This window comes from Calidris pugnax, unplaced genomic scaffold, assembly GCF_001431845.1.
Source record: "Calidris pugnax isolate Ruff unplaced genomic scaffold, ASM143184v1 scaffold39, whole genome shotgun sequence".
In the NCBI taxonomy this organism is placed as follows: Eukaryota; Metazoa; Chordata; class Aves; order Charadriiformes; family Scolopacidae; genus Calidris; species Calidris pugnax.
This window is the reverse complement of record NW_015090828.1, coordinates 8,389,508-8,414,287: the sequence shown is the minus strand read 5'-3', so window position 1 is coordinate 8,414,287 and position 24,780 is coordinate 8,389,508. Positions and strand designations below refer to the sequence as shown.

At 44.1% G+C, this 24,780-nt stretch overlaps 1 protein-coding gene across 1 annotated transcript in view; it reads right to left on the bottom strand.

The window, feature by feature from the left end:
• Positions 1–13,515: 13,515 nt before the first annotated feature.
• The window catches only part of LOC106887076 (putative hexokinase HKDC1), a 43,547-nt gene continuing 32,282 nt past the window's right edge, over positions 13,516–24,780 (bottom strand). The window contains exons 16-27 of the mRNA XM_014940430.1: positions 23,752–23,935; positions 23,026–23,181; positions 22,019–22,252; positions 21,060–21,364; positions 20,608–20,756; positions 20,400–20,519; positions 18,644–18,739; positions 18,453–18,552; positions 17,201–17,384; positions 16,344–16,499; positions 15,335–15,568; positions 13,516–14,690 (exon numbers count right to left, since the gene is read on the bottom strand). Coding sequence (XP_014795916.1) covers positions 14,546–14,690; positions 15,335–15,568; positions 16,344–16,499; positions 17,201–17,384; positions 18,453–18,552; positions 18,644–18,739; positions 20,400–20,519; positions 20,608–20,756; positions 21,060–21,364; positions 22,019–22,252; positions 23,026–23,181; positions 23,752–23,935 — 2,063 coding nt within the window. The 3' untranslated portion in view covers positions 13,516–14,545. The remainder of the gene's footprint in view (positions 14,691–15,334; positions 15,569–16,343; positions 16,500–17,200; positions 17,385–18,452; positions 18,553–18,643; positions 18,740–20,399; positions 20,520–20,607; positions 20,757–21,059; positions 21,365–22,018; positions 22,253–23,025; positions 23,182–23,751; positions 23,936–24,780) is intronic.

The window sequence follows — 24,780 nt, the reverse complement described above, 5'->3', positions numbered from 1 at the left end:
AATCGTGACTTAAAAGTGAATTGAAAATGTCACCCACCATTAAAGTGGCTTTTGGCTCCACTCACCCCTTGTCTTACAGCATATTTCAAAACTCACCAGAAACAACTACCTCAGATTTCCTTTAAGCTACAAAAAGCATCAAGTTCAAAACATCACTGTTCTGAAGTCCTCTTGGTTCTGTGCAATAAAAATAAAACACATACACGTTGCAAACCCCCAAATGCACTTAAACAGGAGGTGGTTCATGTGACAAAGAATAAAGTAGACACTTAAGCAAGAGGTGGTCATGTGACAAAGTTGAAAGTAATTAGGGGATGGTTAAAATGGTTTGTCTTCAGCCGCTGAGCACGGCACTCAGGAAAAAATTAATTCTACAACCTAAAAGCCATTACAGAAAAATTCCATGCAAACCAGAACAGCTGCAGCGTTTAAACTGCAGTATTTTTAAACAGTTCCTTGCAAGGAGAAGTAAGAGCACATGACCAGCTTTGAGGCTGTAACCAGCAGTGGGATGAATGAGCTTTCCTCCTACCACAGAGCTGGAAAGGCAGCCAGATATCCCTGTGGTCACCCACACCATTTCCAAGCCCTTTTTGTGGACACAGGGGTGGTATTTTGAGGGGTCCCGGGAGGAGCTGTGCCCAGGCTGCCCAACACCGACCAACTTCATACTCTTCATCTCCACCCCTGTGAGCATCTCCTACCTCCTTAACACCCAGCCCTGGATTGTCCCTTCTGCTTTACTGGAAGAGATCAATTCAGCAGCCATTTAATTACCAGCACCTAATGCACGCTGCCAGGCATCCAGCAGGCTACTTTGAAAGCCACTGTCCTTTAAGACAAATTACTGGAGGCTGAACGTGACACCCGATGACTTGCAGCTATTTTGATTGTGCTCTAATCTTATTGTCCAGGTTTAACTGTACTGAAGTGTCTCAATTGACTGAAGTAAATCAGTGCGTCAAGTCTCCCAGGTGCGGGGTTGTTTTTTCCTGCTTTGTCTATTTCTTCATTAAATATTTACTGCTCTACACAAGCCTGCCTTCAGATTTGACTCCTGTACAAGAAGGGGATTTTGGTTTTAATCATGTCCATCAAGTAGTTTTGATGCACACAGCTGCTAGACTCTTTCTACTTCTGTAAGGAAACAGTGAAGTTGTAGGTGTGTTTGTTGTTCTTTTTTTAAGTGTCTCAAAAATGATCGATCCACTTTTGCCCACATGGCATTTTCCTTTCCCAATACTTAAGCAAAGTGGAAAAAAAAAGCACTGTCTCTGAGAAACAGTAAATTCCCAGTTCACGACAGCACCTCTGACTAACAAGGAAATTTTTAAGTAGCCTTTTGGAGCTCCCTGGAGGGTAGGAAACTACGTGTTTGCACAGGAGAAACCGTCGCTCATTTGTGCTGAACTGGCTGCAGAAGCCACTAAGAAAATCTGAAAGCAGCCTGAGATATGGATTTGATAAGCAATTCAGCCGAACGAGGTTAAATGTGTTATGCAATTTCACCTTGCCAGGAGGCACAGGAGCAGGCACTGCCGCAGAGCCAGCCACCAGCTTCAGCTCATGCTTCCCCTGGTAAACAAGATCAGCCAGGAACGCCTGGAAGGGAGCTCAGTCCCTGCTTCAAAAGTGGGTTTTATGCCCCAGGAGCATGTTTCCAAGAGGTGAGCACTTCCCCTGGAAAATCACGGAATTGTCAGAGTTGGAAAGGACCTTTTAGAGATCATCCAGTCCAACCCCCCCGCCAAAGCAGGGTTGCCCAAACACGGCACGGGGACTAACTGCAAGAGACAGCCCCTTCTGCTGTGGGACTGATGGATAAACCAGGGAACTATTTTCCCCAAAAGCTTTCATTCCACAGCAGAGAAAGTGAAGTCACTGCTGTGCTAAAATGCTTTGTGGATGATCACAGGCATCATCCCTGCCCCCAGAGAAGAATCACAGAATCATGGAATGGTTTGGGTTGGAAGGGACCTTCAAGCCCTGGGCAGGGACACCTCCCACCAGACCAGGTTGCTCCAAGCCCCATCCAGCCTGGCCTTGAACCCCTCCAGGGATGGGGCATCCAACTTCTCTGGGCAACCTGGGCCAGGGTCTCACCACCCTCACAGTAAAGGATTTCTTTCTAGTATCTAATCTAAATCTCCCCTCTTTCAGTTTTAAACCATTACCCCTCATCCTATTGCTACATTGGCCGAACCTGGGCCAGGGTCTCACCACCCTCACAGTAAAGGATTTCTTTCTAGTATCTAATCTAAGTCTCCCCTCTTTCAGTTTTAAACCATTACCCCTCAACCTATTGCTACATTCGCTGACAAAGAGTCTCTCTCCATCTCTCCTGTAGAGAGGTACTGGAAGGCCATTACAAGCCCCTTCAGGTACTGGAAGGCCATTACAAACTCTCCATGTACAAGCTCTCCTTGGAGCCTTCTCTTCTCCAGAATGAACAACCCCAGCTCTCTCAGCCTGTCTTCATAGCAGAGGTGCTCCAGCCCTCTGATCATTTTTATGGCCTTCCACTGGACCCATTCCAACAGGTCCATGTCCTTCCTGTGCTGAGGACTCCAGAACTGGACACAGAGCTCCAGGTGGGCTCTCACCAGAGCAGAGCAGAGGGGTAGAATCACCTCCCACAGTCTGCTGGCCACACTTCTCTTGATGCAGCCCAGGATGTGGTTGACTTTCTGGGCTGCCAGCGAGCATTGCCAGCTCACGTTGAGCTTCTCATCCACGAGCACTCACAAGTCCTTCTCCTCGAGGCTGCTCTCCAGCCATTCTCCACGCAACCTGTATTTGTGCCTGGGATTGCCATGTCCCAGGTGCAGGATCCTGCACTTGGCTTGGTTGAACTTCATGAGGTTTGCAGGGTCCTGAAGCCAGTCCCCAGCCATAACAACATCTCTCGCTCAGTGACAGCTCCAGGGAGTTGAGGCACAAGCTCCTGCCCACCCACATTGCCACCAGCCATCCTGCCAGTACCCATCGATCCCAGCCAAGGAAGCCTGTGGTTAAAGCAACGTCAGGTTGGCAGTAAGCAGCCAGCACAGAACACAACACACTCCTGTTTATGCAAGACACTGTGTCATGTATTAATGCAAGTTAAAATTAATTCAGTCAAGAGGTTTTCCAGCAGAGACCCAGCCTGCTCACATGCCTGGACACTTTGCATGCAAGTCCACTTTGCTCTTCCCTTACATACTAAAAATGAAATACAAGTGTAATCCATCCAAACTCATCTCTTTATTCTTCCCCCTCCTGTCCTGGGCATTCACCGCAGCAGCATCTCTCTCGCCAGTGCCAGAATTACAATTTATTTCACATCTCTGCAAAGGAAAGCAATAACCATCCCAGTTTTCTGATTCAGCTTGGGGCCCTGCATTAGCTGAACATTTTTTCCATTGAGGTGAGAACTGCTGCAACAAGCAACCACTTTTTCCTAGTGCATTGGTTGTAAATCATTATTGCAGATCATACACATATAAAGCAGACCATGCACACAAACAGACATATTTATATGCACACAGAAGCATATCAACAAACCCAGTTTATAAGGCAATAGAAGGGTGGTGGTTTTATACTGACAAACCTTGTGTCAATGAGTTGCCTTTCCTTTCCTGACCAGGAGGTGAAGCATTTTGTTTCATTTCATAAAACATCGGTTTAGTGATGGTTTTTATCAGAGTTAGGTTGATGGTTGGACTAGATGATCTTAAAGGTCCCTTCCAACCTAGACAATACTATGAATCTATAACTCTGTGATTTTAGGTTGATGGTTGGACTAGATGATCTTAAAGGTCCCTTCCAACCTGGGCAATTCTATGATTCTATAACTCTATGATTCCAGCAAACTGAAATAAACACAAATGCAGATTTCTGATACTCTACTAAGTCTCCAATTCTAGTAAAAAAACTTTAAAAGAAAAGACACTAAAAAAAAGGATAAAATATAGAATGCAAACTGTTTTGAAATTTCAGAAGTCAAGGAACTTCCAGCAAACTGAAATAAACACAAATGCAGTTTTCTGATACTCTACTAGATCTCCAATGCTAGTAAAAAAAACTTTAAAAGAAAAGACACTGAAGAAAAGGATAAAATATAGACTACAAGCTGTTTCGAAATTTCAGAAGTCAAGGAATAAGTTTAAAGTATTTGCAGTTGTTTGATTCAAATCTTTTATCTTGAGAAGAGGCAGTTCAATACAAGTTAAAGGATGCCTGCATAACCAGCAATTCACTTAAGTAATGAGGCAGTAACAATTACTTAAGTGAAGGAAAATATAACCTAATTTATTGCGCTATAGAGAGACAGCTTTCCTAAATCGACAAGTTTAAAGTATTTGCAGTTGTTTGATTCAAATCTTTTATCTTGAGAAGAGGCAGTTCAATACAAGTTAAAGGATGCCTGCATAACCAGCAATTCACTTAAGTAATGAGGCAGTAACAATTACTTAAGTGAAGGAAAATATAACCTAATTTATTGCACTATATAGAGACAACTTTCCTAAATCTGCAGCTCCTCACAGATCATAAAGTTTGTTCGTCAAAGTTGAGCTTAAGAACACCCACTGTGTGGGAAGACTTACAAAAGCCAAGGAAGCCCTTCATCCTTGCAAAAAGCAGTTAACCTCTGGGAAACAGCTGGTTTCTGTGCACCCATGTGCACTGTCCCAACAAGGTTTGAATGGCACAGTCCTAACTGGTGCCTTTTAATTACAGCACACCTTTTCCATACAAGCAGTGAAACAGTAATGAAGAGCTGGTGCTTCCAAGCATAGAGAAGGGGACCTGCACCTCTCTTGCAGCTTTCCACTAATAACCAGTTCAAAACAAAATAACCAGTTCAAAACAAGGCAATACCCCTTCACCCAGGGTAAGAGGCCAGTTCCCACTAAGCACACGCCTTTCTCTTTGATCCAGCATTTGATACCAACAAAAATCAGTTTGCCCCAAACCCACAGGGGTGCAGGCATCAATTGCAGAGGCTTTAGGCTGGTCCTTCTCCAGCAAGACCCAGCGTAAGAGGCTCTTCTCCCAGGCCAGGTTAACATCCTCACGGTGGGGAGCTCTCCCCAACATTAAGTTAACACCCCTCACCTTTTAGCCTAGAAAAAGGTGACAAAGCACATACTTACTTTGCACAACGGGGAGCAGCAGTAGCCAGGCACTTCAAGGGCATTCGGCTCCTTCCACGTGGCCATTGCAGGAGCAACCTCTTGCCTCCTCACATTCTCATCACAGTGGGCTGTCGACGAGAAAGGAAGCAGAATTGTAGGTTTTCACATCTCTCCCCCAGCCTCAGGATGCCTTAGAAAACCACACACACCCCCAGAGAGGGCTTAGCAAGCAAATAAAACACCTGACTCCCACTAACAGCTCATTATCCTAATTAGAAGAACCCAGCAAGCCTTGGAAATGCAACATACTTGTGTTAAGTAATCAGTACAGGAAGAGTCACAGGTGCTGAACCTGCAGCTGAGCATCATCTGGGAGCAACCGCAGATTTTGAGCACTGGGCACCTGTGTGGCCTGTTGGGGGTCCTCCTCTCTCCCCACCCCAACATTTACTCCCTCAAGTTCTCCCAGGACTTTCTGGGCACCCGCGCCCAGGGGTGGCAGTGGGACTGAGGGCTCTCTGTGAGAAGAGGTGGGAGCTGCCCTGAGCTGGGCTCCCCTGCAGCCTGTGGGGAGACTGTGGTGGAGCAGGTATCCATACTGGTGGATACTGGTGCACGCTGATAACCCTTCTACACTGGGGAAGGTGTTGTTGTAATTTTGGCTTTGCTTCTCACTATCCAAATCTGTTTTGATTTATTTTCCCCAAGCAGAGTCGGTTTTGCCCGTGATGGTGATCGGTGAGCCAGCTCCCATCTTTATGTCCCCCCATGAGCTTCTTCCTCCTATTTTCTCCTCCATCCTGCTGAGGAGGAGACTGAGAGCAGACTGGGTGATGTCAGGCAGCTGGACACAGTCAACCTGCCACACCAGGTCAAATATAAAACCTAGAAGAGATTCTGGACCCCTATTATCACATTTAGATTTTCACGCACCAAAAAAGTGGAGGGAGAATAAATAATTTTCAAAAAATCACGTATGTGTCAGAAAGAAAGTTCTTATTTTAATGAAATAGGTTTCTCCATCCCTCTGACCCATTCCTGGTAATGAAGCTGAGAGTCTGCCTTCACAGCACAGCTACAAGAGATGGGTGATGGAGAATTGCTTTCTTTTGAAATCTAACCCAAGAAGTTTTTCTTGTCATCTCAGTGCTTTAAAATGGTGACCCAGCTCTGTGGGCTTCCTCCTTGATAGCTCTGGCCCCAGATTTCAGCGGTGGTCCCCATCACTTGCTGCAGCAACACAACCCCATCCTGCTTATCTCACTCTTCCTTCAGGAAGATATAAATTTTGGCAAAGCATAAGTATCCTCACAAAAGCCCCAATATCTTAGGCCACTACAACTCATTCCGTGGTAGCTCCTTTGACAGCTGCCATGAGTTCACCAGTCCCATCTGGGGCTTGACCCAGCATCACCAGACCCATGGTCTCACCCAGGGCATCTCTGTCTCCCAACAGGGTTACAGATATTTCTGCTCTGACATTTGACATCAATGTAAACATTTTAATTGCCAATTTTATCTTATAAACATGTTGTAGACAGAAAACAGCAACAACAGTCTGTGGCTACCGGTCAACAAATGATACCCAGAAAACATCCTCAGCTGTTTTACTGCCTGCCCTTAATATCAAGCTGCCACTGATTGGGGTCTCCAGCCTTGCAGGGGTGCGGGTGAGGTGCAGGTGAGGAGGTTTCATGCTTTTTAGGATCAGCCTGGTCAAGCCCTTCCTCCCCCTGCACAGTGCTGTCATTGCACGTGGTTTAACAGATGCCACCCAGGGCAGTGGGACAAGCACCCTCTTTCAGAGATTTGTCAACACCCCGAGTATCCTACATGGATCTTTGCCTCTCCCTGGAGCGCTGCATATTCAGAATGACAGGGTTCAACCTGGACTCCTCAAACTTTGAGCAGAGCTGGGATAATAAATCCAAACGATTTCCAACTGCAAAAGAGGAGTTTGCTTAAAAAAAACCACCACCAAAACAAAACAAACCTGAATTTTTCACATACCCTTGGCTTTATCTGGAGAGCAGCCTGGACAGTAGGACACAACCACCAGCACAAACAGGATCCCAAATACATTTCAAGAGCAAAAGAGCCTCTCTGCAGTCGGGTGATGATGGTGCTTCATTTGGATCTGCTTTCCAAACACTTACACAGCACCCCCTTCCAATCACAACATGCCACTTTGAAATGCCAGTACCACTTAGCTCCTGAGTCTATTAGACCATGAAGCAATAAACCCAGAGAAACAAAAATAACCCAGATACCTACTTTAGCACCCAGTTGAGTTGACAGGTGTTATCCCGAGGACTCCGTGGCAAAAGCATCCTCAGCAATGCCATACCTTGACCTTTGCACAGCAGGCGGCATGAAGCTGATCTCCAGAAACAGAAGAGTCTTCCCAAAAGGTGCTAATATTAACTATAGCCTTTTGTTTCTTTGCACTCAAGGTTTCTCCCTGTCAGCTTTCTGGCGTTTGCCAGCGTGGTGCACGCTTTACTGGGCAGATATGGAGCTGCAAATTCCTTCATACTCCTCTATCCACAGCATTCTGCAGCTAAAGCGCTAGCCAGCCAGCAGATGAAAATGCCACTTACTGCTTATTCCTGGTGCAGTTTGTTGAATTAAACCCCCTTTGTTTGCAAGCTGTAAACAAATTCTTCTTAATCTTTCAATAAAAAATGTCAATTATGCTCTCTAACAATGTAACTTCATTGTGATGAAAGAAGGCATTGCTATTGCTCTAATCGTGATAACATATCAGCTGTTTTTTAGAGTCAATTCCTTTTTGTGCGAAATTTAATGACCGTGCAATTATTCAGCTTTCAGACTAACAGACTGGGCTTCAGACCTACGCCGCTGCTCCCTTGCTCTGAAAATACACACTTGAAAGCAACAGGAAAGTCTCTGGAGTAGAAGTTCTGAGTTCAGAACACAAAACACCTTGATGGTTTATTCGGCGCGGCCAGGACTGCTCATGTTAAACACAGCAACCTCGTTGGAGAGCCAAGGAGGGAAAGCCACGTCCTGGGCAGGTGCTTCTCGGGCCCGTGGCTCTCATTTGGTGTCACCATGAGCCGTGTTTACATCCAGCCTCCTCCTCTCGCTCTGGTTTCAGTGCATTTCCTGCAGAATCGCTGGCCGCAGCAGATGTGCCCTTCAGGCATTTAAACTTTTTTTTTTTTCCTCTCTCATGCCAGTATTTATCCCATTTGTTTCCAGAATCAGCTGCAGCTCCCAAATCAGCGTCCGTCCGTCCGTAACTTTCCGCTTTGAGGCATTCAGGACATGCCTCCTGGGAAAGCATCTTCCTTGTTTACCTGCTCAGACCCTCACAGATCTTTTCCCTCCGTGTCCTCTCCTGCCACCCATTTTCTCCTCCTGCAGGGAGCTCCCCTCTACAACCAAGTTGTCCATCACCAGCTAATCTGCTCCATTAACTGCTTACATTCCAATAACTGCTCTCAGCATCCCAAATGTGCTTTATCTCTGCCTTCGTGTGGTCTCATGAGCTCAGCTCCTCCCATAAGGTGCCTTTTATCCCCTGCTGAGTGCCCATTTTCTCCTCCTGCAGGGAGCTCCCCTCTATAACCAAGTTGTCCATCACCAATCTGCTCCATTAACTGCTTACATTCCAATAACTGCTCTCAGCATCCCAAATGTGCTTTATCTCTGCCTTCGTGTGGTCTCATGAGCTCAGCTCCTCCCATAAGGTGCCTTTTATCCCCTGCTGAGTGGGTGCCTCTGCTAAACTCAGGGGTCTCACACCCCCTCCACATCTCCTCCTCTCCCTGGCAGCAGCAGCCAGCCTTTTTTTCCACTCCCAGGAGGGGACACAGCCTGCAGCCATGAGGACAGTCCTCTACCGTGGCCTCGCAGGCAGCGGTCCCAGTCCCACAGCTAAACAGATGGCCCGGCATCACCGTATGGTTTGGCAGTGGCCAAGCCAGCCCTATAGGAACGGGGACTTCCCAGGTGCACAGAAACCTTTGGCAAGATGAACGTTAAGAACAACAAAATAAGGCCTCCAGAAAAGTAAACTGAATCAACAATACGGGGGGGTTTGAGAACCAAACCCTGATATTCCTGAAATGCCTGAGCTGGGGCTCCAAGTCAGTAGCTGCTACCTGGCAGTAAGGTACCAACACCATTGCCTCCCACAGAACATTAAAAAATGAACCAGTTAACTCAGCTGCGTCCCTGAATAGTCCTTACAATTCACTGCTTTTAGTATATCACACCTTGCATTGCTGTCATCCCTTTTCCCCACTATTCTGACTCGCTTTAAAGGTTTTCTGATATGCAAAAACAAATTTACGCTGTCATCCCTTTTCCCCACTATTCTGACTTAAAGGTTTTCTAATGTGCAAAAACAAATTTATGGGGAAGCTTCGACTGTTGATGTGCCATACTCTTCATATATCTCTCCCCTCTTCTCCAAACAGCCTTTATCCTTCCCAACCAGAGGAGAAAAGAAAATATAGTGGCAGTGAAAGAGTCTTAGTCTCCTGCCTCTTTTCCATCTTTTTTTTTTTTTAAATATAGCTTTGGTTTGGTTTTTGTTTGGTTTTAACTTAGGCTTTTCCAGACAAAAATAGGAATTTTGGGTTTGGGTTTTTTTTGGTTTGTTTTTTTTGTTTTGGGTTGTTTTTTTGAACCAGTCAGGAAAGATGACCTCTCCTTTCACTCCTTCCAGCAAGCTCCTGCTTGCAGAGGTTCCCCAGCACCTGGGTCTTCAACTCCTTCAACTTCCAGCCTGGAGCCCTTTGTCCGTTTTCCTGTAGCCAATTCCATGTGCCAGAGGCAAGGGTTAGGTTCCCCAGCACCTGGGTCTTCAACTCCTTCAACTTCCAGCCTGGAGCCCTTTGTCCGTTTTCCTGTAGCCAATTCCATGTGCCAGAGGCAAGGGTTTTCTGGAGGAACCCGTGTTTACCAGGTTTCTTACCCAATCTGTTCTCTCTTTACAGCGTGGGGCAGCTTTTAGTATCTCTAGAGGTGCCTGGGCTGTGCAAGGCCCTTGGACACAGAGCGCAGAAGAAGAGTAAAGCTCCATAAGGAAGGAGCTGGCATCTGGAGGACGTTAAAAAGCATGCAACGAGATCAAAATCATCTTGGCATTTCCCTCTCAGATAGACATGACCCATCACGTTTAAAGCACCTTCAGTGTGCACCTGTGATGCGATAGTATCAATAAGAGAGGGGAAAACATTAATTAAACTTTTGGTGGTTTTACATCTTGCTTTACATCAGCTCTACAGAGTGGATAAAGTGCTGGGACAAAGGAAACAGCTGATTTCCCTTCACGTTCCCACCCCAACAGGCCATCCATACTCATGTACAGGAATAGGTCTGTCTTATTATTATTGTTTTTTAAAAAAATATCACTTGAAGAGCTCCCCACTTGACAAGTGTGAGAAATGTGCTGGACAAGCCCTCAATGACAGTCCAAGGCAGTGGAGGTCCTTCCTAGAGAAATTTTAAGTTTACATATAGCTGGACACCATTCACTGAGTCTTCCCTACTCCCTCCCTCTTCACTCCATACTCATGTACAGGAATAGGTCTGTCTTATTATTATTGTTTTTAAAAAAAATATCACTTGAAGAGCTCCCCACTTGACAAGTGTGAGAAATGTGCTGGACAAGCCCTCAATGACAGTCCAAGGCAGTGAAGGCCCTTCCTAGAGAAATTTTAAGTTTACATATAGCTGGACAGCAGTCACTGAGTCTCCCCTACTCCCCCCCTCTTCATCCACTGCTATGGTGACCTTGTATCCCAGACCTCCAGACAAAACCCAACTCATTTCACCAAAATCACAACAATACTGTCATTTTGGTATTACCTACATTTCAGCCTCAAACTCTTTTACACTAATCTGCTAATCCCATATAATATTGACTTCCCAAGAAGGAAGATTATGCTAATCAGGATTTCTGAAGGATTTACACATGATCCTATATTTACTTTTGAACTTTGTCAGAGTGACAAAGGGAATATGTCACCACTGAGCTGCTACTGCGCTTTGTCTGGATTACAGGTCAAGCAGCAGCAGAGCCCAAACCTATCGCCACCAAAATGTCTCTCAAGCAGGCAAACTAACATATTTGAGACCATCTTTTCCCCACAGATGAAAGGGTAACTGCAACCATTTACTGAGAGCTCCTAAAAAGCACAAACCTTAGTACCTCCACCCAGTAATACTTCTATCCCACCTGGGACCTAAAGATCTCTCAAGTTCTCCAAATCGAATGTGTGACCTAGGTCTGAAAAAGGATGTGCATGTCCTCAAGAAGCATCAAAACAAAATCAGTAAGTTCAAGAGGTACTAAACGTATCAACTGGAGGGAAGACTCACAAAACACACAGAAATGAAGCATCGCACAGCCACCCAAAACGCAGTAGAAAAGCACATCTAAGATGTGGAGCTGGAAGAATCCCATTTTATTTTAAAGTGACTAACAACTTCATGTGACAAATTGTACTACATCTTGTTCAGCATATGGTACGCTGTGTTACACTGAATGGAAGGCCTCTACTTTTATTTTAAGCTGGGGTTTTAAGCTGAATCACCACCTAGGATGTGCAGAGAAGGGCTTTGTTGCCAGAGGCTTGAGATCTGTATAAGGGAGACTGCAAATTTGCAACAATGCTTGAATTTCTGCATCTCGACATAATCAGGAAGATGATGCTGCATCATTAACCAGATGGAGAACGTTCTGTTTTAGAGTCAGCTGAAGCATCAGTGGGTTTGTGGGACCCCTGGGAAACTGCACGTGAAGTTTGTACCCCCTGATCAAATCCCGTAGTAGCCAATCCTTCCCTCCTCCGGGGCTGCTCCAGGGAATCTTTGCTCATTCCCTTTCAGGAAGCAGCAGCTTTCCCAGCTTGGATGCCACCTCTCTGCCCAGCAGATGTGTTCCAAAAGCTGCGTGGGAGCTGCCTGGCTTTCACAGTAAAGGCAAGAGCATGCGTGTCCTGGGCCTCGGGGACCTTGACAAGAGCTGTAGGTCACCGAGCACTTTGTGAGCAGTTTCAGGTTCATGTGATCAGATTCCACGACACCCACAGACCCAGTGGAAAAAAACTGCAAATGCCAAGGAAAAAAAAAGAAAAAATATTACTCTGTGGGCCTAGTCTAGTGCAGAAAAGGAATAACCGCAGCTGAGGTGCAAACTGACTCTGTGTGAATACTTAATTTCCAAAAAAGACTAAAAAGAAAAATCAAAGCAATATAGGATCTCTTTCTAAATTTAAAGCAAGGATCCGTGCAAGGGGTTTACCTTGTTTTGCTACTGATTTGTATTCCAGTTATACAGAACAGACTTCAGAATAAAGCAAAATGTACCCTGCACCATACTCACGTGGCCATCCTGGGGCAAGTCCACATCACCTTATTCCAGATACACAGGGACACACTTCATCCACAGACACACTTTTGCAGATTTAGCACAACCCACTCCCCAAAAAGGACCCCAAACTACACAGATAGTACCAGATTTCAGAGTGCTGGGGTGAGAAACAGGCAACACAGAAGAGCTGTTCTAGGCTCACACACCCCCAAGACCTGATTTATTTTTTTTTCTATGCCCAGCTCCTCCAAATTCAGCCTGTTCACCACCAGGAAAAACCATCCGTTCCAAACAACTCTGCCCCCACTACACAGCAAGCTTTGGTTTCTGTAGCTCTGTGGATTCTGAAATATAAGGAAGAAGTAAAATATTAAGTCTCTTGACAAAAGAAGGAAAACATTTAATGTAGTAGGAGTTCACAACTTGTCTCTTCCCAACTGCTGAGTGTAGCAAGCTCAGCACCACAAGGAATCCCTTCAGAAGTGAAAATTATTTCCAAGTACTATTTTTCACCCATCCAGTGACTCCGACACAGACAGAGCTGCTGACACGTTTCTTCTAAAAACTACACAACAAAAAAGGCCTGTAGCTCCGAGTTTTGAATTTGCCATTGCTAAATTTAAACCCACCGGCCTTGTTACAGATTATTACATAAACCCAACTGCTTATCCCCTGCACGATAGTTACTTTTGACCTAACTAGGCTTAAAGCACATTTCTTGGCCCCACTTTCTGCTGCCAGCCCGAAAGGGAGCAAATACCCAAGAAGAGAGGATTAAAGGAGATAGAAGAATACTTGAGAACAGCAAATAGCAGGCTACAGATTTGCTGCTTCTCTTTACCATGCTATTGTTTTGCTTTATTCTGGGATGGGTAAATCAGGTGAGGAACATTTGGTCACACAAGGGCATGGGTTCTGTCCACAAGCCACCATCATAAAAACTGCAGTGCTGCCGAGTACCGTTAGAGACAGGTTTAAAGAAAGGTCCCACTTGCCTGCACGTTCTTCCCACAACTCAGACGAGGCACTAGACAGAGAAGCAAAGGCTCACAGCACCACAGATTTATTTACAACAGACTACAGACAGACAGAGCAGCGGGCCACAGAAAATTAAAAACAAGGATGAACTCCTTTCCACAAAATGGAAACTATCCTCTCGTGAACAGGCCGAGGGAAAACAAATAAAAGAATTTCAGAAATTCAGGTGATTATTTTTTTCCTCTCTACATAGCTATCTGGGCAGCCCAAAGGTAAACAGATTTGATGCCCTCTGTGTAGCCCTGATATAGGCATAGCAGGGCCTGTAGCTGCTTCTACATTCTGTCTTTCCCCAATATCAAAAGAATCGGTCACAGTCAGAATCCATCCAGCGTTAATTTAGATTTATGTGCACTCAGATGCACTAAATGTATTTTGACACAAACTGATATTTTGTGAAATCATATTTTTTTCCTTTACATTCATCTATTAAACACACCTCCTGTACTCAGGGAAATATTACATTACAACACACTGCAACAAACATAGCAGAGGTGGGAGCATTTACTGACCAAAGTCCATTAATTTATTTTATCTGCAAATTTATTGTAAAACCTGTGAAGCTTTGAACAAATACATCCACTAGATAGGTGCAACATCAGGATCTCAATATTCCTTGAGCCACGCCAAGCCAAAATTAAAACACACACAAATCCTAAAAAACTGGTGATAAACTCAGCTGTGGTGCAGTAGCTTAATTAAGCCGTCGTAAAAAGACACATTTGGGATTGACTTTTTTTTGTTGTTTTGTCTGTCTGTTTTGTTTTCACTCTCCCATGTGCATTATAGGTGCATTGCAGGAAGTACAGAACTGAGTAGATTGCGGTTATGCCGAGACATAATGCCAGTGGGGAGCAGAAACACCTCATCAAAGTTATCAAAGGATGAAAATCCACAATCCTGGTTGGTCAAAATACAGCTGCTCCCTGAAAACAGGTACCTGTGTACTGGTGTCTGGCAAAGCTACCTTGAATCACCGCTCAGTAAATCCCTAGTGCACACACGCCTGGCAGTGCTGAAGTGACTTGACCCCTCACTTTTACTTCTGTCCAACATTATGCAATCTTTTTGCTACTGCAGTAATGAGAGCAGCTCCCTTTCCACTTCCGTCTTCGGAAAGCATGAAAGTCACATCACACTGAGGTGCCAGTTCCTTCACTGTTTCCCGCAGGACCCTAGAAAAACTGTAAAGAAAGGGAGAGAAGAACAGATTTTAGCAGCTGCTTTCTGGTCTGAGATCTTTCTATTTATCTATTAACAAGGAACCATAACCTCAGCCAACATCTTCCACTGGCTGTCCACAGCATCCCTTCCTGTTTGTTTTTCCTCCTATTCACGAAAGAGACAAGTTTCTGCACACAATCAGATTTCAATTTCTATTTTTCCATTTTTATTTTCTTCAGCATGATGCCAGACAAAGGCATGCTTGCCTTTAGAGATCATGGAGAAGGCTCCCAACTCAAAAGCTAATGCATCATTCTAGGCCTTGCTCACAAAATATTGACCCAACTCCAAAAACTCAACACAGCTTTCCTTCTGGGACACACAGATATTGCAGAAATCCCCCCAAACACTGGAAAATAAATATTAGAAGAGTCAGTTCACTCAACATCCCAGAGAAAAGAGCCTCCCAGTGGTAACTGGACTTGACTTTGTAATTTTTGATCCTTCAGCTAAGAAAGGGGAATGATAGGATGTAGGGAAACACGTTAGATCTTTATCCTCTCTCTCATTTTTTATCATCTCAGCAGAAAGCTGATACAGCTTGATATGTTTTCGCAGTGGAAATGAGCACACAAGCAAAGGGAAGTGGTACCAAGGTACTCACTGTGGATGGAGCTTGTACAAAGTCCCATCGACTCCAACGGTGATTTGCAAGTGGTCCACACCTCGGTCTTCTCTCTTCTTCTCTACGATAGCTGCCAGTCCTGCCCCACAGAGCTGCGCGGCTCTTCTTGAAACAGCTCCACACACCTCCTTCACAATGATGCTGTCTTCACACGTGCTGTCCAGGCCGAGCTGCTGTAGAATCCGCCGGACTTGGAGGAGGGCGAGCCGGTCGCTGTGCAGAGGGAAACACATGCAGCAGCAAAAGCATTAGGGGAAGCCTCGTCAAATACGCAAATGAAAATATTACAGCTGAGACCCTGCCATGATTCAAAGGAAACGGGACCGCTGCTCCAACTCTCCAATTGTTTTAAAGCAGATTCCAGTCTGATTTCAGTTTGAAAACTTGCTCCTGGCATGTCCTTTCTATGCTTCCAGAAGGAAACGTAGCTTTTTTTTTTTTTTGCTTGCATTTCCAGAAGGAGCAAACAGTAGTTAATCACCTAATTCCCAAAGTCATGAGGGAGCTGAGCCAGATCAGCCACCTGAGTTATTGTTGATCTCAAGGCTGAGACACTACCTTCCAAGGCTTTCAACAGCAGAAAGGGTTCCAAATAACCCAGAAGACCATTGCAATCATGCACAGATATGTAGGTAAGCACATATTTATGGAGTATTCATATATCACTGACTTTTTGTTTTTCAAATAAGCACTATTTTAAGTCCTGCAAGAAACACTCCAAGTACAATCACACTTGATGGTTAAGGCATCCAAGATAACACAGCTGTGTGGACAGCAAATGGTAATTCATATAATTACACAATAATTCTGGAACTCCTCCAGTTCCTCCTTTTTGGCCTTCATTCTGGGGATGGGGGAGTGTGTTTGCAAAGAAGAAAACTATAATTGACTTCCTGAAGGAAAGGGCTCCACACACTTGCAGGAGATTATATTCTGGAGGTCCCACAAGACCGTAAGGATTTACACCACATAAATCTAACAACCTTACCTCTCAATTTGAGACAGGAATTTTGTTTCAAATATGCCTCTTTTCCTGAGTGATTCTGAAATCTGTCCTCGGAACAGCAGTCCTTGTTTAGTTAAGTCGATCAAAATTTGCCTGACTATTTCACCTAGGTACATTCCACTGGTCATTTTTTCATACCTGTTACGTTATAAAAAGAAAAAAAAAAAAGTGCTTTTAAAGAGATGGCATGTTAGCTCTGAGTGGTACAGACACACCCTACCAACTCTTACAAGAGCAGTAAAAGCCTGCAGATCAATAGCCATCCAACTCTAGCCTTCAACCATCAAAAATCTGTTGCAGTGACTTCAAGTGTAAACATAAATTACAACATATTTACCTATGGCAAAAGGGAACAGAGCTAGAAAAAAAAAAAAACACCAACCTTGCAATATTAAACAGAACATAGTGTTAAAGCCAGAGTCTACACTGAAGTGAAATGTTTCCGTCTCCCCCACACACTCACTGGTGAGTCATATGTAATCAATGCTGCCTTTACCAAACAAAGAACGGTCAAGTTCAGTTTATCCTCTTGCATGAGCTGTATTTTACCTTTGGAAAAACACTCCAAGAGGGTGAACACAGCAAGGCCCATACTTTGCAGTGAAATCTTAAGAGCTGCACTGTCTGGTAACTACCCTAAGGTGAAAACAGTACTGTGGTAATGGTACCATGGGGTTTTTTTTCTGGATATATCTACATTACATATCATGCAATGAATCAAATGTTATATTAAAATTTCCTTTCTGATTATTTATTCATTAAGCATATTTTTAAAAGCAGCCAGTGTGCCTTGAAGACTGACTTCATCAAACTCTTAGCATCAGGACCATCATATTTACCTCTGTTTCCCTGGGTTTAGTGAGCCCTCATCGACTTCTTTGTCGTATTTTGTTCTGATGTTGTCAATGCAGCCGTTGTCACCAAATCCTCCCCACTCTGTATTAATGCACATTTTTCCTTCATTCCCTTCCACTATTTCAATGTTTTTCATGTCCTCCATGTAGCACACATTGCTGCCCGTTCCTAGGAGAAAAGAAATGACAAGGCTAGAAAAGTGAAGTAGCAGCTGAAACACTTGGAAGATAACAGCAATGATCATCTTAAAATCTCTCTACCCTATATCCCAAATTTCAAAGATCTCTCTATATTTTACAGAAGCAAGTGCTATCCAGTAATGCTAAGAGTGCTGTAATTTATCACAACAGAATATTATTATGGAAAATGGGTCCTGTGTAGAAAATTCCCAGTGTAAAGGATTCTCTGTTAAAGGTCAGAAAAGCCTTTGGCAGTCGTTGGTAAGTGCTGATCAGTTAACAGAATATTATTATGGAAAATGGGTCCTGCGCAGAAAATTCCCAGTGTAAAGGAATGAGGATTCTCTGTCATAGGTCAGAAAAGCCTTTGGCAGTCGTTGGCAAGTGCTGATCAGTCATCACTGCCAGTCTGGTTGCAACGCACCACAAATCAACTTGAATGACAGCACGCTCCCAAAAGCAAACCCTGCCAGGAGCCCAGCAGCCAGTCAAGCAGCTACCAGGTCTGAAACGATTTGGTGAACAGGGCCTCATCACTTGCAACACGAGTTACATTAACTGATACGAAGACCAGTTCTTAGCCAGCTAGAAGAGTCTATTTTCCAAATGGGGCTTTGATGTATTTCTGGATGAAAACTTGGAGGGACCTACAGGGGAGTAATTTAGAAAGCCCAAAAAGAATTCATTAAGATTTAAAAAGAAATATTTCTTGTTCCAAGGCCTATGACCTGGCTACACAGTAAATATCAATACAGTTGTCAAAACAAGGATTCATGCTCTATCTGCTGTTCTCATATTTTTTCACCATGCATACACCATGAGGCACCATCAGAGATATGATCAAAAGTCCAACAGATTCAGGATCCTATCTGCTACAGGTGTTATTATGTTACTTGTCGAATACCATACAAATCTGCCGTCAACTCCAGGTGACTGGTAACATCATATATCAAACTCAAGTAAAAGATGTTGTTTTACAAATTCCAAAATAGGGTGTGAAGCCTAGCACCTGCATACATGCTTCCTTCTTATAGAGCTCACTTCAGTATCACTGTACCTGCAATCAGGCCAATCTCACAGTTTGGATCTTCATATCCACACGTCATCATTGTCCCAACAGTGTCATTCACCACTGCTACAATGTCCAAGTCAAACTCCTAAAACACAAGTCACAATCAGTAGCAGGGTCCCAGAGGAAGAGGGAGGGTGCATTAAATACACCAAAAAGAGCAGAAAAGAATAGCTCACGTTTCTTCTCTTGATGGCCTCTCTCAGCATATCAACAACATCTTCTCCCTCGCAGTCTGTTGCCTTGAAACCTTTTGTCCATCCCACAAGCGTTCCCTGAAACAGAAGGAAAAGAAAACCATAAGTGGAGATAAAGAGAAGACTGTACATTCCAAATATCAGTCTTTTCTTGTCTCCAACTTCATCCCCCCACACACTTTTTTTTTTTTATTAAATAATGTGTTTCCCTGAACAGGTTACTGTGAGTGTCTAGTGCACAGTGTGTGCACGTGTATCTTTGTTACTCAACAGCTGATGGTAGTGACTCCAAGTTTACTCAGCTATTTATCAAGACACGGCCAAGTCAGTGCCTTCTAACACTCTTATTCAGAAAATCTTCTAATCTCACCTCCTGTGCAGGTAGTCATCGCATTATCTAGGAGGAAGACTGTAAAAAATACTTTTGCTGTAAATAATTAAACACCCAATAAACATTAATTAACATCTGCTAGTTAATTTTTGGCTCATTTACTGAAGGACACTTGGTATGATGTGACTAATCCAGGCAACTCTAATTTATTTCTTTTTGGATAGTGACCTGGCCTGACAGAAGTAAATTTCCACGTTACATGATGTAATTGACCTTCTGGTTAGTAACTGGCTCTGGACTTTCTGTCCAAATAAGAAAAAAAGAGGGCAAGTGGGAGAAAAAGCTGCTCTTAAAAAAATCCCTCAAGTTCTAGCAACAGGAAAAGACCAAACATAAGGTGACATACTATGGGACTCTGACACAGATGGGTCTCACTCAGGTGGTCACCACTGCTGGGGTATTTGTTTCCCCATCGTTTGTCAAGACCTAAACACTGTGCTGTAGGTTTGGAAGGCACATTGAAGTGGTTTCCCCACAAATAGCCAAGTCCTGTTGCTAAAACTCTCAACTGTGATCTGAAAATTGAGACAGAACAGACTAGCTTCTAGATTTAGAAGATATTGTGAAACCCTTCAGGACATAAAAGCATTCAATACAATACTAGTCTCTCGTTTCCCCAGTATCCTAGATATTTGACTAGAATTAAGCAGCACAACTTCCCCCGCCCCTCTTTGGACATGCATCAAAATAATTGAAAATTATTTCTTCCTGAATTTTTTTTTTTTTTTCTTACAACAGATCTGGAAAGATGAAGATACATTATCTGTCAAAAAGCTCAGTTCTGACACTGACACTCAACAAAAAGAAACTATTGTCATGTGGAAGTTAGATTGTCAGAGCTGTGCAACACAATCAGGAAGGGATCCTGGGACTGTAGCTAAGCAAGTAGGAAGCATCTGTTATCTCTTGCCATTGAGGAGTTAAGGCAGCGTACGAGATTCCTGGGCTATTAGAAATACAGTCATTTCACTATCTTAAGGGCTTAATCTTTATAGAATAAAAGCAAGTTACATCCACCTCTTATGAGATACAAGAGGTTAAAGTTCTACCTACTCATATGCATATATCATGATACCTTTCTCATGAAACACAGCTAATTTGCACAGTAGAGTAATAAAATCCCCATAAAACAGGTGAAATATTCTCTCCAAAGACTAATTTGTGCGCACACACACACACATACCTCTCTCTTTTCAACCTTGTAAAGTCCTACTTGGAAAAAAAGATTTTGAAGAAGAACTTTTTGCTTGCGATCTCCAAACCAGCAAGTCACCCTCATCCAAATTGTGTCATTTACCAAGCCGATGCACAGCTGCCATTTGACCTGTTCTGTGTTGCAGTTCCTACCTTGTCAATGCTGGCTTGCCTGCACGGGAAGGAGAAAGTGAAGCCCAGAGGCAGCCGAGCACCTTTAATCCCCATATACTCCAGGAAGTCTGCTATGCACTGCACAATATGGTCAAAGAGCTGGAAAGAAAGAAAAAGCATACAAATCTCACTGTAATCCCATGCAATAGGCCTTGGCTGAATCACTTAAACATTCATTAGAGGTTACCTCTTCCCCGGTCCCTTGCATGATCTCCAAAGGAATGGCAAAGATTTTGTTATACATTTGCACTGATCTTCTCCTCCCGCTTCTGATTTTGACCAGCAGAACTCTAAAATTTGTCCCACCAAGATCAAGGGCAAGGAACTTTCCTTTCTCTGTAAGAGAAGAAAGTTATTTCCTTTTGGTGCATTTCTTGCAGCATGTTTGCCAGTCAGAATGGCATACTCTGCCACACGTCCCCAAGAAGCTCCTCTGTGCCAACGATAGCACACTGCTCCCTATGGCATTTATCCCATCGGCCTGCTAGCATGGGGCTGAAGGACCAGCCAGACAACATGACAGGAAGCCCCAGGTGGCCAACATAAATCATCCTGGCATATGCCAGAAAAATTGGCATATCCCCCCCGGGAATACAGACTTTCCTGAACCACCTCCAGGTGATCAGGAACTGACTTTACCTGTTCCATCGGGTGTCCCACAGACATATGTGGGTAACATCTTCACCGTGGCACTGGCTTGCGTCTCTCGCTTTAGCCCATATTCCAGCTCAGTCCTCATTTTGTTCTTAACTTCTCTGAGGGTCTCCAGGGAAAGCAGAAATGGTGCGAGAGCAGCATCGATCTGCTTGCGCTGAGCGGCCAGCCTGTACGCCACCGCTGTGACCATGGCAGCCCCCTTCCCGCTGCCGCTCACCGACAGGAGGAACCGAACATCACAGTTGGGGACAAGCCTTCTCACCACCTTGTGCAGGCGTTTGGCATATCTGCAGGAGCAAGGAGTTTCTTTAGACTCTCACAGGCACTTCACGCATGGTTTACTTCACATACACTTCCAATACACACACACATCCAACAGCACAATGCTGAAAGGCAGTCAAGAGGAGCACAAGGTCAGAAACTGGTCTAAGAGATGGGTACAATGATCCTGATTTCTGTCTATTCTGCAGAACCTGTAGACTTACAGGAACGCGAAGATACCTCTAGAAAAGTGCCAGTGCCAAGGGAGAGGAACACTGGAGAAAAGCCAGTGGACAGTCACAATCACAAACAGAGGGTGAGAGTCTTCATCTTCAACCAGACTTCCATCCAGTTTGGCAGAAATGTTTGGGAAAGCACAGGTTCAAAGAGCAGGAGGTAAGAAAGAAAAGAAAAAATCCACAGTGAACTGAAAGTGCCTTGGAGTCACTTGAGGAATCAACTGCCCTTCCCAAGACACCACTATCCCACGTGTCATGTTGTCCCCACCCAAGTCCTACAGCTCCTGAGGCAGTTTTGAACCCTCTGCACTCCACCAGATCTCACCTCAGCCCTGCAGGAAAACCAGAAGTTCTCTGAAAAGCCACACATACATGCAGACAGAGACTCTTTGCAACACCAACATGTGGCTAGTAATCACCAAATCCTCTTTAGATACTTACTGGGGGTGGGTTTTATAGAGTCCCCCATCAATCCCAACAGTGGTTCGCATCCTTAACAGTTTTTTATTCTCTCTCAGTCGGGTCAGTATGGCTGCTAAGGCAGCAGCACAGAGGTTGGCCGAGCGGAAGGAAACGATGGTGCAGACGTGCTGAACAGCAATGCAGTCCTCTTCGGAGGGGAACAGGTTCAGTTCTGTAAGGATCTCTTTTGTGTTGCTCAGACCCTCCTTATATCTACCCCAAAACAAAAGAACACATCGTAAGGATATGAAGGCAACACATAAATCAATATCTGCACATTGGCTCAAAAAAAGAAATGAGAGAAGACCAGGGCACAACCTATCAGGCAGCACCATAATTGGTTCCCATAAACCAGTAATGTCTTTCCCACACTATTCCCAGAAGTACTCGGGGGAGAGACGAGACTTTTAAGAGGCTGCTTCTTGTGGTTCAGTTTTTGGTGAGAGTGAGACATACTGATTAGCTAGCCAAGAATAGAACAGGATAAAATATTTATTCCACAAAAGGAGAGCACAGGAATAGACGTAGAGCTTCACTCAATGCAACAACGAAAATTATTCCTGGAGTAACAAGGAGGACCAGGATCCCTCTTCAAAACACCAGAATCTGTCAGTTTTCCATGTAGTCATCCATTAGCTGATTCAGAGTCTGTACTACATCTCCACAACCCCAGTATTCCCACATGACAGAAGCTGAAAACTGCAACAATCAACCTATGTATTCAGGTCTCCAAAGAGGTTATTTAAACAGCCTGCATCTGTGACAGATAACAATACATTTTCCACTGTGACACTTCACTAAAACTTTACCTTCCACCAATTCCTGCTTACAGAAAGATCAAATTTTCTCCTGGGCAAAAGCAAAATCAAGGTGAACAGTTCAGGACTGTTCCCAGTACTCAGAGATTATAATTGCACACTCACTATAATTGCTGTGCTTGTGAAAGACTAAACGCCACTCTCAAACAGCATAACGCAAGTTCTTACTTTTCCATTGCAGCCACGTGTTTCAGTTCAATCGTGCCCTTAGTAAGCAGAGCTGTTGACGCTTTCCCATTGAAGAGTAGACCTTCCTTTGTCATTTTTAGCAGAATGAGTCTTACAAGTTCTCCCAAATACAGGCTGCTGATCATCTTCTCGAACCTGGAATGGGGCACAGGAAGGATTACAGGTGTTCACCAGCGAGCCAGAGCTACAAAGAGTTCAAGTATGAGCATATTATATTCTTATGCAGGTTGATTCACATTTAAGCATGCATAAAAGGGGTTTGGGAGCAAAGTTGTAGATAGGATGCCATCCTGAACTCCCGGGACCCAGCAACAGTCCCTGAAGCTAAGTGAGAGATTAAAGAGAATTTTGAAAAGGCTTGCAAGCAGCTCAGCCAGTAGAAGCAGTTTTGCTGAACCAGGCTTTAAATATGCCCTTTGTTTACCTTCCTCCTCTCTCTACTCCTCCACAGCACCATACCAGAGTAACCACCTATTGTTAACAACATATTCGCAACTGCAGCAGCATTCCCTTGGCCTGTGAGGCAGGGAGGTGTGAAAGCTACCCACTCTTCTCAGAAGGGAAAGGTCTGCGTAGGACAGGACCAGGATCAAGTCAACTCAGGCTCACTTAACCCCATCCTTGTTCCAAAGGGAACAGGCACATGCTGGAAACACATTCAAAGAACTCAGACTGCAGAGCCAAACCAGTCAGGGAATCACTTACAGTTGTTTTCCAGGATTGAGAGATCCCAGATCGAGCTCCCGATCAAACTCCGTGCGGAGGTCGTCCAAAGCACCATCATCTCCAAAGGCCCCCCACTCCGTGTTAATGCACATCCTCCCTTCATCTCCTTCCACCAGATCGATGTGTCTCATCTCCTCCATGTAGCATGCGTTGGTGCCAGTCCCTGTGTGTATTGGAGACAGTGCAGATAAATTACCTGTTTGTTCCAGGTTTGCTTTTGGTTTGTTTTATATACATACATTTGGGAATAAGTAAATATATTGTCTTGGGAAGAAAGTATAAATACATAACCCTGTGGAACCGGATGCAAATGTCAAGCCATCTGCACTTGTTAAAGAATCATTTCACAGTGAGTGAAAGAATTCTGGAAATTAATCCAAGGCTTGACTTGTTTCAAAACATTTTTTCTTTTTCAAATGTACTTCTATGTGCCTTAAAAAAGCCACCAAGGTGCGTGAAGTGGAGACACTGTGGAAAGCATAGCTGATCCTAACTACCGGACGTGAGAGGAATTCAGCTTTCTCTGGACAGACCGACAGTCATTTTCTATACAGTCAGCAGAAAAGTTTAGTATGCTGGTCACAACTGAACCCAGACAAAATGGGGACTGTGGTATTTGATGGCAATGTGATCAGCATAAAAACAGCTGCTTTACAGAAGGCAGCCAGGCTTGAAAATCTGACCATTGTTTTTTCCATTTTCTTCCTGCTCTTTCCTGTACTGGGACACTCCCTTCTACTGCAGATTTGTTAGGACTAAACAAATGAGGGGAAAAGAAAAAACTACTTAGTGAACAGAAAAAAATTACCAATTATGAGTCCAATTTCACAGCGTGGGTCATCATATCCACAAGTCATCATGGTTCCCACAGTGTCATTGACCAGTGCCAAAACATCAAGGTCTATGTCCTAATAGCATAAAGATGGGTGATTAACAGCAAAAAAAAAAAAAAAAAAAAAAAAAAAACTTAAAAACCCCCCTGTGTTTTAAACAGCATGCAGAAAAACA